This window comes from Staurois parvus, unplaced genomic scaffold (genome assembly GCF_062004578.1).
Source record: "Staurois parvus isolate SC_StPar_1 unplaced genomic scaffold, SC_StPar_1.0 ptg000636l, whole genome shotgun sequence".
NCBI lineage: Eukaryota > Metazoa > Chordata > Amphibia > Anura > Ranidae > Staurois > Staurois parvus.
The window spans coordinates 4,730,666-4,748,150 of NW_028318432.1; the positions used below are offsets into that span (position 1 = coordinate 4,730,666).

General features: G+C 40.5%; 1 protein-coding gene across 1 annotated transcript in view; it reads right to left on the reverse strand.

The window, feature by feature from the left end:
- Positions 1–17,485, reverse strand: part of DNAJC1 (DnaJ heat shock protein family (Hsp40) member C1) — a 207,926-nt gene that overhangs the window by 76,255 nt on the left and 114,186 nt on the right. Inside the window, exons 7-8 of the mRNA XM_089693746.1 lie at positions 15,097–15,187; positions 9,509–9,675 (exon numbers count right to left, since the gene is read on the reverse strand). Of these exons, the coding sequence (XP_089549872.1) occupies positions 9,509–9,675; positions 15,097–15,187 (258 nt within the window). The remainder of the gene's footprint in view (positions 1–9,508; positions 9,676–15,096; positions 15,188–17,485) is intronic.

Consider the following 17,485-nt stretch of genomic DNA (forward strand, 5'->3'; position numbering starts at 1 on the left):
GAAACGTTTGTTTGAGGTTATTGCTGCCAAAGGAGGGTCAACCAGGTATTAAGTCCAAAGGTTCACATAATTTTTCCTCCCTGCACTGTGAATGTTTACATGTTATGTGCAAATAAACCATGGCAACATCTAATGTTTGTGTAGTATTATGTTCAGCAGACTGTATTCTTCTATTGTTATGACTTAGATGACGTTCTGAGCACATTTTATGCCCAATTCATGCAAAACTCCACGTAATCCCAAGGGGTTCACATACATTTTCTTGCAACTGTATATGATAGTATTAATATTTTAACAGTGTACAAAGTGTAGCGCTTAAACATTATAAACAAAATAAAATTCAAAAGTGATTCAAAATGTTCACATGTGAAATATCAAATGATGAAATCAAAGCAGAACAGTCCCCAAATGCCGTGATGAGATAGGAAGACTTCCGAGGATTGCCAATGTGACACTAACCACTTGCATGCAAGGCTTACCAGAAAGTGTGTGACCCCTTATTAAGAGTGATCAATCACACTTTTTTTAAAAGACCTCCAGGGAAAAGGATGGAGGGAATCTTCCTCTGGACACCCAAAAGAGAGATTGGTAATCCTCCCAAGCCGATCCCTATATGTGGTGACTCCAGCCACTCAAAGCAAATTTTATAAGACCAGAACTTGTGGTGTTAAACATGTAATAAACTATTTCTCCACATAGTGTAAAACACTCAAATAACACAATTTATTGTAGTAAAAGTACACTCACATGATGAAAGACAAATATATCAGCATGTAACAGCACTAAGATCAGATCTTCCAGCATCCAAGATGGCAGCCGGCCGGTCGCACATGCGTGGTAGCGTGTGCATGGCTCCTCCCTATGCATTTCATCATAAATGACGTCATCAGGGGCATGCACACACACCCCACCAAGCTCTTTAAATAGGAACCGGAGCCCCAGAGGATCCACACCACTGGTTCCGATCTTCCAGCATCCAGGATGGCAGCCGGCCGGTCGCACATGCGTGGTAGCATGTGCATGGCTCCTCCCTACGCGTTTCATCATAAATGACATCATCAGGGGCACGCACACACACCCCACCAAGTTCTTTAAATAGGAACCGGAGCCCCAGAGGATCCACACCACTGGTTCCAAGCTGCAGGGGAAGGTGATAACACACCTGCGAGCTAATAAACCACCCACTCATGCTGATATATGTCTTTCATCATGTGAGTGTACTTTTACTACAATAAATTGTATTATTTGAGGGTTTTACACTATGTGGAGAAATCTTTTATTACAGGTTTAATGCCACGAGTTCTGGTCTTACACAACTTTCCTGGACTGGCTGGAGTCACCACATATAGCGATCGGCTTGGGAGGATTACCAATCTCTCTTTTTTGGGTGTCCAGAGGAAGATTCCCTCCCTCCATTTCCCTGGAGGTCTTTTAAAAAAAGCGTGATTGACCACTCTTGATCACTTGTGCACTAATTTTGTGTCTTCTCTTGGAACTGACCTCTGATAAGAAAAAGAGATGAAAACAAGCAGTTTCTGATGAGGATAGGGAAGTGCTCCATGTCTGCATCCAAAATGGAAAACTGGGATCTTGCCCGGAAGATCCTACTCCAAGGTCATTCACAGGTTAATGTATAACTAAAGGCTAAACTTTTTCTTTGTGTTTTAAAGAAAGGAGGGGGTGGATTAGAACACCTGTCAGTTTTTATTGCTGTCTGTGTCCTTGTTAGGGAAATGCACCCTCTATACTTGTCCTGTTTACCATTATCATTGAAAGTAAAAGAAAATCCCAAATTTTGGGTTGTCCCCAGTAATAGAGGGGGAATCTTCCAATGGGGACACAAGTTCTGGTGACCTGGGAGTTCCCAAGAGATTACCTTAATTTATAGGGATTTCCTATCACTTCCTGTTTGGCTATGGGACAGCAGGAAGTGAAGGTAAATCTCTCCAATGGGACAAAAAAAACTTTACAGAGGTTATAACCCTCCCTTTCTCGATCTAAAATTAAGAAAAAGTTTTGCCTATAGTTCTACTTTAACAGACCAAACTCCTCCAATTGTCCCTCAAAACAATAAAGCCAAGATATAGTGTTTTTTGTTTAAAAACAATGTTTTATTAATAGAAAGCAAGAATCCAGTCTACTCATATTATTAACAATAGTAGCAGCATATAACTTTAAAAATACCTGTATCCATGGATTTCGAGAATGGCCTTAGTGAAGTATAAGAGCTGCCGCTCGCTCATCATAGCCAAGCCAGTGGACATGATGAAGTCACTCTCTTCGCTCCACTTTTAAGAATTGCATCCCTGGCTGGGGATTTCTTAAGAGAGTTGAAATGTGTAAGAGTGGAGCCAAGGGAGTGATGTCATCAAAAGGATGAATTTATAGTTTTATCACATACTTATATTGGAGGTGTACACAAACTGTAAATGAACTTTCACTCTATTTATTGAAAAATTTATTAATTAGCACTGCACAGAATTTTTTTTTCATTTTTGCAGTTTTGGTTCCATGAGTGATTCATAAAGTGTGCTGGCTTGCTATACTATGTTTCAATTTGTTGCACTCTTTTTAAAATTTTTTATAAAATGTAACCTGCCTGCTGCTAATTGCTGATATCATTGCTGCTTGGCAAAGTTCCCTTGACTGGCATTTATGAATGGCTTTTTAAGGATAATAGATATGAAGAAAAAAACTATGGCTGTATATTCGACATATTAATGAATGGAAGCTGCACACCAGGATATCTTCCCTCCAACGCTCTTTATTTGCTGTCAATAGTCAACCATAATTTCCCCACCCAGGGACTGCCCCTCTTTAATGTGTTTTACCAAAGAAGGATTGATCACAAGGATGTATCTTTGGTTAAACATGTTAAGGAGGGGGTGGTCCCTGGGTGGGGAATTTATGGATGCGTTTACACTATTGACAGCTGATTAAAGGGCTTTGGAGGAAAGATTATTATTTATTACAGGTACTTATATAGTGCCATCAATTTACGCAGTGCTTTACATATATATTGTACATTCACATCAGTCCCTAACCCTCAAGAGGGGTACAATCTAAGGTCCCTAACTTACATTCATACATACACATATTAGGGCCAATTTAGACAGGATCCAATTAACCTACCAGCATGCCTTTGGAGTGTGAGAGGAGACTGGAGAACCCAGAGGAAACCCATGCAGGCACAGGGTGAACAAGCAAACTCCAGGCAGGTGGTGCCATGGCTGGGATTCACACCACCGACCCCAGTACTGCCAGGCAGAAGTGCTAATCATTCAGCCACTGTGCTGTAGAGATACAGGTAGAGACAAGCTTTATGAGCCGGCACCCTGGGCATTCACAGACAGTCAGTGAGGCGCAGATCTTGAGCAGTGCTACAGCTCTGGGAGGTTTGAACCACAGCTGTATATTGTTACATCAGGGAATATTCCATGCAGACAGAAAACCCCAGATTTTGTTGCTGTGTCCCCATTGAAAAGATTTTCTATTAAAAAAAAAAATGTTTTTGTTGCTTTTTATGTTTCCATTGAAGAAATGTCCTACTAATATCAATCCCTCTGTCAGATTGCCACTGAAAAGGAAGTAAGGTGAAATTCCCCTAGTGGATTTACAGACAACATTATAAACCAGACACAGGTTCTAACCATTCTACACAATATCCACAAAAGGTGTAAACATGTTCAAAGAATTTTGGCTTTAAAAAAAAAAGAAAAAAAAAGAAAAAACCCGCACAAGGTGACAGTTGATTATGACAGTTGATGAGTGATCTAATAATTCGTTCCATCCCTAGCATTTGAAAGCTTTCCAGCTGCTGCAGATCGGCAGTAGATAACAAGAGTACACTAGACGTTGAGCATGACGGAGCACGTTTCCAGAAATAAAACACTAGCCTACTTTACTTCGTCTGGAAACATGCAGACTTTGTTACTACTACATTCTACAGTATTCCTAGTTCTGGATATGTCTACTCAGCAGTACATAGCACCTGGAAATTATTTTAAGTCTACGGTCCTTAGCTGTCAGAAGAAGCCCATGCAATCTTACCTACCCCTGCTCTGCACAGCTGCTGCAAATGCACAGTGAAAGGAGTCTCAAATTTCAGCCAACAAACAAAGATTAAGTAGACATCAGCCATAAGAAAATAGAAAAGAAAAAAAAATGCAATTGGCATGGTAACCTGTCCTACCACAAAATGAGATGAGCTCATGGTTAAAGTGATCCAAGCAATTAAGGAACTAAGCTCTTTCCTAAGGGAATAATAGAACTGTTTTAGCATAAGCCTCACCGTGAATGTCAGTGCAGAAGTGTCCCTCAACTCTCCTTGATTACGGAAATGCCAACTATCAAGATACAAGTGTACCTGTCGCCTACAGGCAGCAGAGGTAACTGTACTATTAACAGACATCAATAAATACATTGTTCCTTAATCGTCACTTTAGATCAGTCTATATCATTTATTACCACATGTCTCAAGAAGGAACAAAAGAGAAGATAAAACAGAAGAACGTACCTTAGAACATAGATAAATCTGTTAATGCAGTTCTGAAATAGACCTTACTGTACAGCAGGCCATACACTAGCAGAATCTGGTTCAGGTTTTTAAAGAAAATTCTAAAGCAGCCCATAGATTATGCAATTTTCTTTCCTTCCACCACGTGTGGAAGGAAAGAATATTGCTTGATTTCCCCATTAACACAGTCAGTGTTGATGGAGGAATCCCTGGAGCATCACCATTGTGTTCTGCCAGCAGGGAACCTTCTCTGCCTCCAGAACACAATCACTGCTGGCAGCTATAGCATGATTGCATGAAAAAAAAAATCCAACAGGATGATTGTACTGAAGTTGACCAATGGATTGACTTCAGTACAACCAGCCTGCCCATAGATGGATCAAATCTCGGCAAGTCCCTGCTGCACCAGCTGAGATTTTATCCATCTATGCCGGCTTTAGGCTAGATTTAGTCCTAAGACTAAACTGCTGATTGACAGATGGTGAGGAGGCAATGTGATGGCGCCTTCTCTTGTTTTAACCCCATTATTGCCAAACAAACGTGCCGCAACTGTGTCCATTGTGTGCAGTTGCAGGGCTTTCCCCATTATCTTGAATGGGTTGTGTTCAGTTGGTGTCACCACATATCAGAAAATATTTGCAGTGGGCATGAAGTGACATACCATGGCCGCAGCATGTGAACACTCCCGTTCACTGTCATTCAAATTTAAGGGTAAGCAGGGGAACGGTTGGCGGGTGCTAAAAATGCAGCTTAACCATACATTTTTAATGCCCCCTAACCGCTAGTCTAAATAAGGCCTAACTGTTCATGGGGTAAAATTGGGAGTTTGTTTTCAAACATAATGATGAGAAAATCTGAAGGAGCAGGATAAAAAAAATTTTACAAACAAATTTCTAGCAGTCTGTTGTTTTCATTTGATAAAGTCCATTCATTTCAAAGCTGAAGGTTAAAATCAAAAGAAATAATGAAGTACGAGTGAATATGGGTGTAGCATGGTATGAATGGTGAGCTCATTCTTTAATTCTGTCCTCACAAATGATATGTTGAGATTTGCATCAGCTGCACACAAATTAAAATATTTTCTAAGAGAAGATAATGTTAAAAAGCAGATTTGCCGTCTTGATATAATTGGGTCTAAGCAACACCCTGCAAATATGTAACTTTTGTCTGGAATACCTCCTGAAAATAGCAGTGTATTTCCTGGTATGCGAGTGTGCCTAGGCACTCCAGTGCATGCAGCCTCAACAAGTCTCTGCAGATTTGGAAGGAGATTTGGTGATGTCACTACTCTGCTGCTCACTGTTCTCCTTGCTGGAGGCTCTGACATGAGGAAGCAAAGCTCTTTCTCTACCAAGATAACCACCTCCACATAGAGACACATAGCAAATCAAAGCATGGTAAGTCAGTAAAAAATCAGTAAAGAGCTTTGAGCTCTGTTGGTCTTTTTTGGGGGCACAGCTTCCAGAGTTCAGTTCCTCCTTAAAACCACCGAGCACAGATGTACAGTAAGGACTATTTCAGAAATGCATTAACAGATTTATCTATGTTCTAAGGTACGTTCTTCCTTGGAAGTGGTGGCTTCAACAAGAAACAATTATTTTATTACAGTTGCCTTAAGACTCAATCCTTCTAATGACAGATAATTACAGAATACTCAGTATATATCTTAATTGAAGATTTAACCAGGTCACGCAGAAAAACAATGTTTATAGGAAGGTGTGGAAATCTGTTATGTCTGCTTGAGAAAAAGAAAACATTCCTTTTTAAACAGGCAATTAGTCTTCATCATTAAAGAGTATTTCCTACATCAGACACAACCATTCTGATAAACAGACGACAGATTCCCAGCGTGTGGTATATGAACGTCACCTACTTCTGTTGGGTTCATAGGATACCTCTGAACGATAAACTAAACACTGAGCAACGCTTTAAAGGAACGCTATTATTTTTGTAGTTTTTATATAGTATACTAAACTGTAACTAAAATATTAGAGTGACTATTTTATTAGTAGTTACTTATTAAAGTGAGCATGTGTAGAGGAAGCTGTCAATGCATGCTTACTTCAAAAAGTACATGATCCAGGGCAGTCATACTAATCCTTGCTTGGCTACTTGGCAAGTCCGAAACCTGGAACAAACATGCAGCAAGGAAAGTCTGTAAATGTCAGAACTAAAGTTCAAAATTCCCCAGCCTATGTTCTGAATCAGTGATATGGAACACATATGCAGAATGGAAAGTAGGAACTTGTCCTGGGTCAGTGTCTCAAAAAGTATTGAAGGCACTGTATCAGCACTACAGACCAATGACTAGTATTTTCAGAAAGACATGTTGGTATTGGCAGGCTACATATTTTTTAAAGGCCAAGTTCACCTTAAAATGTGAATTTTCCATCACTTTCTGACTTAAAGTGGTTGTAAACCTTAGACATGAAATATGAACAAAGCATATCCTTCAATAGTGTGTACTTGTCTGAATACAGAGCACTAACTGTCATTTTTCTCTGCTGCCTAGTTTCTCTGCTCTCAGCATGAGTCACATCTGAAAAGTTTTCCTGACACCATGAGAAAAAAGGTGATAGGGGAGGGAGCTAGCTCCAGCACACAGCCTGCAGTTGACAGCCTCTGTTCTGTTCCCATGTGCTGTGTGAGGGGGGGGGGGGGGGGGGTCCCTTCCCTCCAATCAGGGCTCAAAGCACTCTCACAAAGTGTAACTTCATCTCCCCTCTCCTCCCCCTGAATTTCAGATCAGGGGGATCTTGTTTAAATCATGCAATTTCTAGAGATGTAGAGAAGAAAAGACTGCGGATAAGCAGGTCCACCCTATGTAGGAGGATTTGTTTCATTTCTGTGTACCACCTGAGACCAGTCACTTCACTGGGTGTATGTGAGGGTTTACAATCACTATAATATTAATGGTCACCTATGGAACATGGAACCTATACACCGATCGGCCATAACATTATAACCACCCACCTAATATGGAGTAGGTCCTCTTTTTGCTGCCAAAACAGCCCTGACCCATCAAGGCATGGACTCACTGTAAATGACACACACACAGCCATCCACATGATGTAAAAGAAAACATGTGGTTCATCAGACCAGGTCAACTTTTTCCATTGCTCCTTAGTTACCTTCTGATGATCATGTGCCCATTGCAGGTGCTTTTGGCTGTGGACACAGGTCAACATGGACACCCTGACTGGTCTGCAGCTAAGCAGCCCAATGCACAACAAACTGAAGCACTGTGTGTTCTGACGCCTTTCTACTGGAACCAGCATGAACTTTTTCATGGATTGGACTACATGGGCCAGTCTTCATTACCCATGTGCATCAATGAGCCTTGGCCACCCATGACCCTGTTGCTGGTTCACCTGTTTTCATTCCTTCAACCACTTTTGGTCTGTCCTGACCTCTGTAGATCAGTAACATCCCACAAGAGCTGCAGTTTTGCAGTTGCTCTGAAAAGTCATCTAGCCATTACAGTTTGGCCCTTGATAAAGTCGCTCATTTTTATTGCTTTCAACACATCAAGTTCAGGGACAATATGTTCGCTTGCTGCCTAATATATCCCACCCACTTTCAGATGTAATGAGATAATCAATGTTATTCACTTTACCTGTCAGTGGTCATAATGTTATGACTGATCGGGGTAGACAGCAATAAAAACTTGAAAGGGATTCTACTCTTCCTCTTCCCTATCCAAAAACGAAAAAAAAAAAAAAAAAAATTACAAAGTTAAAAAGTTTTGGCTTGACACTTTAAAAACCGCTGCAGATCCCCAGCTGATGGAGGACACATGTGGATATCAGAGGACAGCAATTTGCCTGCTGTAATGGGTGTTACATTCAGGGAGAACTGCCTAAAACAATTACAGTTCCTTTCAGCCAGTAAACGACAGTTAATGTTTTAAGTATTTGAGAGAAATGTTTGGCAACAGGAAGACGTCGGAGGTAGGAGATTAAACGCACACAGAGTAATGTGATAGGACAGTCCTGCATAAAGGGATGGCGAGCAGGAAACAGACTGTAATATTTACATCCTGTGAAGTCAAACGCAAGCAACTGCATGAGTTCAATGCGAGTCCTGATGATAGATAGCGAGGCCTAAATACAATCTCACATTTCAGCTCTCAGCCTCATTAAATTCTACAGCCAAACATCACAACTGAAAACACAAAATCACAACTGCCGGCAAAACTCTGAGAATGAAAGAAAACATGTCCTACTTTGTGTCATCTGGTCACAGCTACTCTGAAGATCACAAGCTGAATATAGGCAGTAGGAGAAAATTCGAGCAGAAAACGCTTGGCAAGGGTGCGGGTTATTCAGTGTATAGACAACACGGTATATGAACAACCTGAAGGAAAACTCCACTTTCTTATTCAAACTTTTTTACAGAATTTTATAAAAAGAGGAAATCATAACAACTGTTACGCCCACACATGGGCTTAGCCATCAGAAAACAATAAATCCAAAACCAAAGCAGCGGACTTAACCAAATTGTGCAAACTCAGCAATACTAACAAAAGGTAGCAACAACTGGAAGGTGTCAGTAATTAGTGAACAATGCAGCTCAACAGATGAGGGGGGTATAAAATTAGGGGGGGTCAGGGGGAGCCTGTGAGAATGGGGGAAAAACTCCCACCAGCTCAGGTTCAGACTGAATAGGTGGCTAAAGGAGTGTTAGGCTTGTTGGATAGAAGAGGGTAAGGCATAATTGAGCCATGTGTCCCATGTTTTCATGGAATTTGGCTTGAGTGTCATTAACGATCCAAACATTTAAGCATTAAGGTCATTCAGTGTTTGACCTCTTGGAGGCTGAGGGCTTCTACATAAAAGTCTGACAGTTAAACAGCTCCCAATCATGTATATTATCTGTGTATATGGTGGCTGGACTGGACTTCAACTTTAAGGGATGTTTTTTTTTTAACTCAAGCACGTCTTTTCTTTTCAGCTAGTACTAAAACTACAGTACTGAAAAACTGTTGCATACCTTCTTTTTTTGGCTCCGATTTTCCAGCCAGTCATCCATTTGATCTTCGATATCTTCAATGCTCACACCTTGGTCATAGGAGGGCACGTGAGCCACAAAATTGGACTCGGAAGCAGAATAGACAGGAAATTCAGCCTTTGGTTTTTTCACTTTTGGCTTCTTTTCTTCTGGAAATTTAAAGTCAGTTACAGATACTTTAATCTTAGTGCAATCTTCTATACTCAAATAATTATGCAACAGTCAGCAACATATCATGAAAAAATATCCCATATTTAAAGTACGTAGCCTCCCTAGTGGTCTGATTATTATCAGTATTTCTGTGCTCAAAGCGGTACACTTTTTTGCATGGAAATGTGTATTTTTTTTATTGTAGGCCTGTAATTTTTAGGAATAACTCACTGAAATCTGTCCGAACAAGAGTCTAGTAAACATCCCGGGTATGTTAAAATTTGAAAACACAAAATCATAAATTATAATATAATAAATAATCATACAAAATAATAATATAATAATAATAAATTTAATTCAATAATATAATCAAACCGAAAACACTGAAATTTGAAATAGAGCGCCAAGTTCGCACATCATTGAGTAAAGTCGCAAAATCGTTTTCAGTGTCTGATGACGAATTTCCCCCACAAATCATTATCACTCAATTCTGCAAGTGGTTCTGATTTACTATCGCTGTTCTCTAGCCGGTCTAAAACCGATTTTGACATAAAGGGACGCTTTTTGGACGCCATGGACTTTTATCAGTTTCAAGGCAGAAAGAACGGTAAAAATGCAGGCAGGGCACAGGACAAAGCATTCGGGACAAAATGTATGTGAAATGCTTTGATACAGTAATGTTATACTATGTGATTTTAGTGTATTTAATGAATGTCACTTTTTCACATTTTTGAATTTCCTGCCGTTCCATCCCCGTATCTCCTGACGTTGCAGGGAACGGAACCCGGAATACAGATGATGGCATCCGCCGGAGGACATTGCAGGGGACACTGCAGGAGGGACATCGCGGGAGCGCAGGACAAGGTAAGTGAATAAGAGATCCCGGAGCAACGCTACAGGGTATTCCCGAGTGTAGCTCGGGGGTTACCGCTTGTGGTGCTGAAACTTTACCCCGAGCTACACTTGGGAATACCTTCAGGGGGTTAAGCAGGCCACAGATGGGTCGAATCTTTGCTGGTTCATCAGCTACCGGCCAAGATTTGAACCATGTATGGGCAGACTGATTGTACCCAAGTTGATCCATTAATCCACTTGGGTTTAGCCAACATGTTGGAATTTTAGGATGCAATTATTGCCAGTGGCAATCTCCTGGCCTGGATCCTTGGCTCCCTGCGCCCCCCTGCCAGGAGAACATAATAGCTCCATGGGAGAGATGACCCCATTAATAAGGAGAAGAATGGCTAATACTTCCCCTATGGATCACAGGAGTGCACTTCGTTCTGCACTCCTGTGACCTGTTCTCAGCTGACAGCCGGTCCAAGCCCAGGAAACTTTAATGTCGGGATCCACTTAGATTCCTGACCGCGATCAGGCTAAGCCTCCCAGCGTGACGCTGAGAGGCTGAGCCAGGCGCTCCAGCACCCTAGTGGCGAGAGAGCCCCCCTGCTGAATTCAAAAGAACAGCAGGGGAGATTGCCACATCAAATTACTTGTGTTGGTACTTTAATCTGTTTTTAAAAAGATGTAAGAAAATGAGAGCCGCTCTCTATAATTTGCTTGTCTTTGTGCTTTATTCTATTAACAGTAACACAACTGCATACATGTAGTCTCCACCCAACAAAACACTCCCTAAACATGTTTCACCCCAATAGGCTTGCTCACTAGATAGAATAGTGGGGAGAAATGCATTTGGATAGCTTGGTTTGTTGGGTGGAGTCAATATATATGCAGCTATTTTACTGTTGACAGGATAATGCATCAAGACAAGCTAATTACAAAGTGCAAATCTCATCTTCCTATATCAGTGGGTACTACGTAATTTCTGGACAAAAGAACAAATTGTCTCATAAAGCAAGACAATGTATTTGGCAATTCTATTACACATTACACAGTGTCCATCAGTGCTGCCTCATCAGTGGCCATCAGTGCAGCCTCTCAGTGCCCATCAGTGCAGCCTCATCAGAGCACATCAGCTAGGATTCTGGCACTGTAAGTCACCAGTGTTAACCACTGAGCCATCTGTGCGGGCAGCGCAGTGGCTAAATGGTTAGCACTTCCGCCTGGCAGTACTAGGGTCATCGGTTCGAATCCCAACCATGGCACCACCTGCCTGGAGTTTGCATGTTCTCCCTGTGCCTGCGTGGGCTTCCTCCGGGTACTCCGGTTTCCTTCCACACTCCAAAGACATGCTGGTAGGTTTATTGGCTTCTGTCTAAATTTACCCTAATATGTATGAATGTGAGTTAGGGATCTTAGACTGTACACCCCTTGAGGGTTAGGGACTGATGTGAATGTACAATATATATGTAAAGCGCTGCGTAAATTGGCGGCACTATATAAGTACCCAAAATAAATAAACAAGAAAAATAACTTATTTGCAAAATTTTATAACAGAAAATGTTTTTGAAAATTTTTAGGCTGTTTTCATTTATTTTGCAAAAAATAAAAAAAACACAGGTGGTGAATAAATGCCACCAAAAGAAAGTTCTATCTGTCTCAAAATAATGATAAAAATTTAATTTGGGTACAATGTTGCATGACTGTACAATTGCCATTCAAACTGTGACAGCACTGAAAGCTGAAAATTGGCCTGGGCAGGAAGGGGGTGAAAGTGCCCAGTATTGAAGTGGTTAAATTAGTTCATATATATTACATTCATGGTAATGTTGTGTGGTGTGATACATCATTTTTAATTTTATCTTGCCTCTTAGTTGACTTATTTAATCATGGGGCAGCACAGTGGCTAAATGGTTAGCACTTCCGCCTGGCAGTATTAGGATCGTTGGTTCAAATCCCAACCATGGAACCACCTGCCTGGAGTTTGCATGTTCTCCCTGTGCCTGCGTGGGTTTCCTCCGGGTACTCCGGTTTCCTACCACACTCCAAAGACATGCTGGTAGGTAAATTGGCTCCTGTCTAAATTGGCCCTAGTATGTATGAATGAAAGTTAAGGACCTTAGATTGTACGCCCCTTGAGGGTTAGGGACTGATGTGAATGTACAATATATATGTAAAGTGCTGCGTAAATTAATGGCACTATATAAGTATATAAGTACCTGAAATAAATAAATAAATCATTAGATCCAATATGGACACAGTCTACACGGGTAAATAGTGCCACTCATACACAAAAATGATCTATACAATAGGACAACAGACTCACATTTTGTAAAGTAGGAGTGCAAGTTAAGACTTTGATCACAAATCCTAAATCTGGTGAAAGAATATTGAAATAGGAAAACATTGGAAGCTGGAACCCTGAAATTTCAGTTGCATATCATTGACATTTTAAAGTGGAACTGAATTCTGGATCAGTGCCCACTTTCCTTATTTTGTTCTGCTATGAAGGTATGGAACATTTTTGGAACATATGGCCAAAACTGCATCTCCAGAGCACATCTCATAGCAAAATACCAGATATTTGCTTTAGCCTTTTAACATGTACTAGATTTTGATAACTGGGACATATTCTAATTTTTTCCAGCAATAAGAAACAACAGGGTTCTAGAAGTAGCTCAAGATAAATGTACCTTACTATAGGGCAAGAGTATGAAAGCGTCAAGACTTACAGTGGTTGTAAAGGCTTAAAGTTTTTTACCTTTATGTATTCTATGCATGAAAGTAGAAAACCTTCTGTGTGCAGCAGCCTTCCTCCCAGCCCCTCAATACTTATCTGAGCCCCATCACGGTCCAGCAATTTGCATGAGAGCTTTGGCTCTCCCCCCTCATTTGGCTGAGACAGCAGTGGGAGCCATGAGGAGAGAGAGGAGGCAGGGCCGAGCCGTGGCTCTGTGTGTGAATGGACATGCAAGAGCAGTGGTTCAGGAGCGAGCCTGCTTGGGTGCCCCTATAGCAAGCTGCTTGCTTCGGGGGCACTTGGTAGGAGGGAGGGGCCAGGAGTTCCGGTGGGGTACCTGAGAAAAGCATTAACAAAAATACTTTTAATATCTCTTTCAGATGGCTATACTGGGATTAAATTGATGTTTGTTGTTTTTGACCACAGTGACAAGAAAATTCAAAAGAGCAGGATGCAAAGTTTTTCTTGACTAAATGAATTTCTAACAGCGTATGTGGTTTTGGTTCAGGAAATTACATTCATTCCAAAATCGAGTCTTAAAAGCAAATAAAATTTTCAATTATTTTTGAGTGACTGTAGTGCAATTATTAAATGTATAACTATTAAATGTATAACCAAGTATTCGTACAAACATTTATTACATCAACTAGTGTATAGTCAGCTTTAGGACCTGGACTATAGAAGGCCCAATCCAACATATAGACAAGTGAGAAGTGTCACATAACATTTCATGTTCACTAGTGTCCTAGCACTGCTCCAATCAGACTGCCACGGGTTACCTTGAAAGGGTTAGTTCAGCTTTACAGAAAAAAATGTAAAGATGAACAACGGACACCCTCCCCTCCCCACCCCACCTGCAGTCCCTGCGGTACTTACCTCTGGGGTTTTCAAGCTGTCAGCACTCAGGGGATTTAAAAATCTCTGCTCTTCTCCTTCTCTGTGCAGCGCTTTTAGGATGGAACCTATCACTGTGACAGCACTGGCAAATCAGAATTGATCAGGTCCATCTCAGAAGCACTGAACGGAAAGAGCGAGGATTTCAAATCCCCTAGCCGCTGGAGCAGCTGCAGAGGTTCTGACAGCCTGGCAACCCTGGAGGTAAGTGCAGCAGGGGCCGGGGGATTTGGGGGGATGTCTGCCATTTGTTCACCTTCACATTTTTTTATGTAAAGGTGAACTGGCGCTTTAAATATCACATTTGAAATCTTGGGAGAGCTGTTGCAAAATTGCAAACATTGAATGGTCATTAAGTCCCACCCCTTTTTGCAATGCCCCACCTTTTTTTTTAACAATTTTGCTGTAAGTGACAAAAAATCACCCTGCCACATCATCCATATTCTAGAGTAAATTCATTTTATTTCAGTGGTGCATTTCAGCTGAACACTATCACTCTAATGCAATGAATGCAGCTTGAAGATATTGTAACTGTTATAGTTTTCAATAGGAACTGCATAGAAATTTGCCTTACGAAAAGAATGAAAATCTCCTGCGCTCAAGGACCGGATATGGCATATGTGGAAAAATCTTCATAAACCTTAGCATTCGAACCAATACGGCAATTGGCTAGCCCAATATGACACTAGAAAGTAAGAAAAGAAAAAGGAACGCACAAGCCTTGTGCATTACCTCAATAAAAACTTGAATATACTATTTTGTACGATTAAAATTTTTATTGAGGTAATGCACAAGGCTTGTGCGCCCCTTTTTCTTTTCTTATTTTCTACAGGAATTTGCCTTGCCAGACCATATAACTAAATTTACTGTGAAAAATGCAACACCAAAATGTGGAAAATGGCACAGATGGGAGTAGAGGACTACACAGCCATGAAATGACTCATCTTACTTAATTGAGACTCTAGCTCTGCCTTGGCTTCAGCTTCTTCCTTTTCTTTCATTTTCTTCTCATTGTACTCTGCATAAAACCGTTTGGCATCCTGTTCAATCCAATAAAACAAAATACAGGAATCAGTAATAAAAAAGAAATTCCTTGAAAAGAAGTTAGCAGTAATTAGGCAGTCAGGAGGATTTGTTTAGCTCTCCATTCTAATAAGGGCTGGAAACACACCTCTATATTTACAGCCACAGGTAACTCTGAAAGTACATATATGCCCTACCTGAATGGTAATTCGATTGTTAAATCACTGTGTAACAAATAATTGTCATTAAAAAAAATAAAAAATACTTATTTTCACCTCTTTTCATCCTTTGCCACATCTTAGTGCTGCTGACCTCCTGCAGGCTCCCTGCAGCTACTTCCTGTCTACAAGCACTCTAGTGATGGCTGCATGACATTTCTCAGGGCGAGTTTCCTGTGGGTGACAGCAGTGGACTACGCCTGGGAATGGGTGTTAAAATAGTCACTTGTAGTCCCCATCAGAAGCCCATATGACAATGCAGAGGCATGGATGGAAGACAGGGACAGAGTGTTTGACCCAACCCTATAAAAGAAGTGCCTGAACAAGAACCGTCATGGCAGGACCACCAGGTATTATTGTAAAAAAGATTTCAGAATACTGAAAAAAAAACTTTTGAAGCTACATTATATTTCAATATTTTTATTGAAAATCTGTAGAAACAATATACAGAAATATAGAAAATATAACCCACCCACATGATGAGTTGTAGTAAACCAATCAACGTCATGGAATGTGTAGTTACATAATAATATATCGACCAATAATGTAGTGAACAATAAACTGGAAACCCCAATAGGGTTTGGTCGAGTTTAAGCAACTATTCCATCAATCAAAAGGTGTGGGTATTATCATATAAACAGTTAAAGCTAGAGAGACCGGAAATTAAAGAAAGAAATGAAAAAGAAGGTAAAGAATAAATCTGAAAAGATGAAAAAGAGAGAGAGAGAGAGAGAGAGAGAGAAAGAAAGAAAGAGAGAAAGAGAGAAAGAGAGAAGGAAAGAAGGAAAGAAAGAAAGAAAAAGAAAAAAAGAAAAAAAGAAAGAAAGAAAGGAAAGAAAGAAAGAAAGAAAAAGAAAAGAAAGAAAGAAAGAAAAGAAAGAAAAAAGAAAGAAAAAAAGAAAGGAGGGCCAGCCAAAAGTCCATTAAATAACAGAGAGATACCTAATCCATGGTTCCCATGTGTTCTCAAATTTAGAGGCATTATTGTTAATTATACTAGTAAGTTTATCATTAATCATAATCCAATTAAGTTTCTGTTTGACCCAGTCCAGCAGAATTGTTGACTGTTTCCAACATCTAGCTATAGTAATTCTTGCCACCAACAGAATATAAAGAATTCATTTAACTGAATTCTTAGGAATATCAGTGGGCAATAGATGAAATAAGGCAATTTCAGGGGATCTTCATAGATTAATTCCTGTTACCGAGTAAATGAAGTTAAATAAACGGATCCAAAATCTATTCACCACATGACATCTCCACCATATGTGGAACATAGTACCCTCTTGTCCGCAGTGTTGAAACTACATTAAACAAAGATAAATCTTAAGTGATTCTAAACCTTTATTATTATTTTTTTTTTAATAACAAACATGTTATACTTACCTACTCTGTGTAATGGTTTTGCACAGAGCAGCCCAATCCTCCTCTACTGGTCCCTCACTAGCACTGGCTCCAGCTGCCTTTTCAAGCCGACCACCAGGAGGGTACTCCTGCAAGCTTGCTCCCAAGCCTCGGTGCCTGTGTCCATAGACACAGACAGTGTGGCTTTGCCCCACCCCCAGTCAAAGGATTTGATTAACAGCAGTGGGAGCCAATGCTTCCCGCTGCTATAAGTCTAACCTGTGAAGGCACAGTGCTGGACTGAGATTGGGCCTGGTAAGTATAAGTGGGGGATCCTGAACACAGAAAGTTTTTTACCTTAATGCAGACAATGCATTAAGGTAAAAAAAAAGATTAAACGGTAATTCCACTTTCGTGAAGTTACTGTTTACAAAAGATGACCTTTACTATTCAACCTGCAGTGCTGTAATTTTCTGTAAAATGCAGTTCAATATGGCTACCTGGAGGCCTCCTGTACATGGATGGTGTACATAACGCCCCTCTTCCCCCAGAAATGTAATTTCCTGCTTGTGTGATTGGCTCAGAAGTCTGCACTGAAAAACAAGTCAGATTTTTTGGCTTTCCATTCAACAAAATCTCAATTTTGGTGAGATACTCCCAAAGGGAAATCACGTCTAAAGGGATGCAGACCCTTCCGCTTTCCTTATTACAGCCCTGCAGGTGCAGCATCTGACTGATAATTATAAAACCACT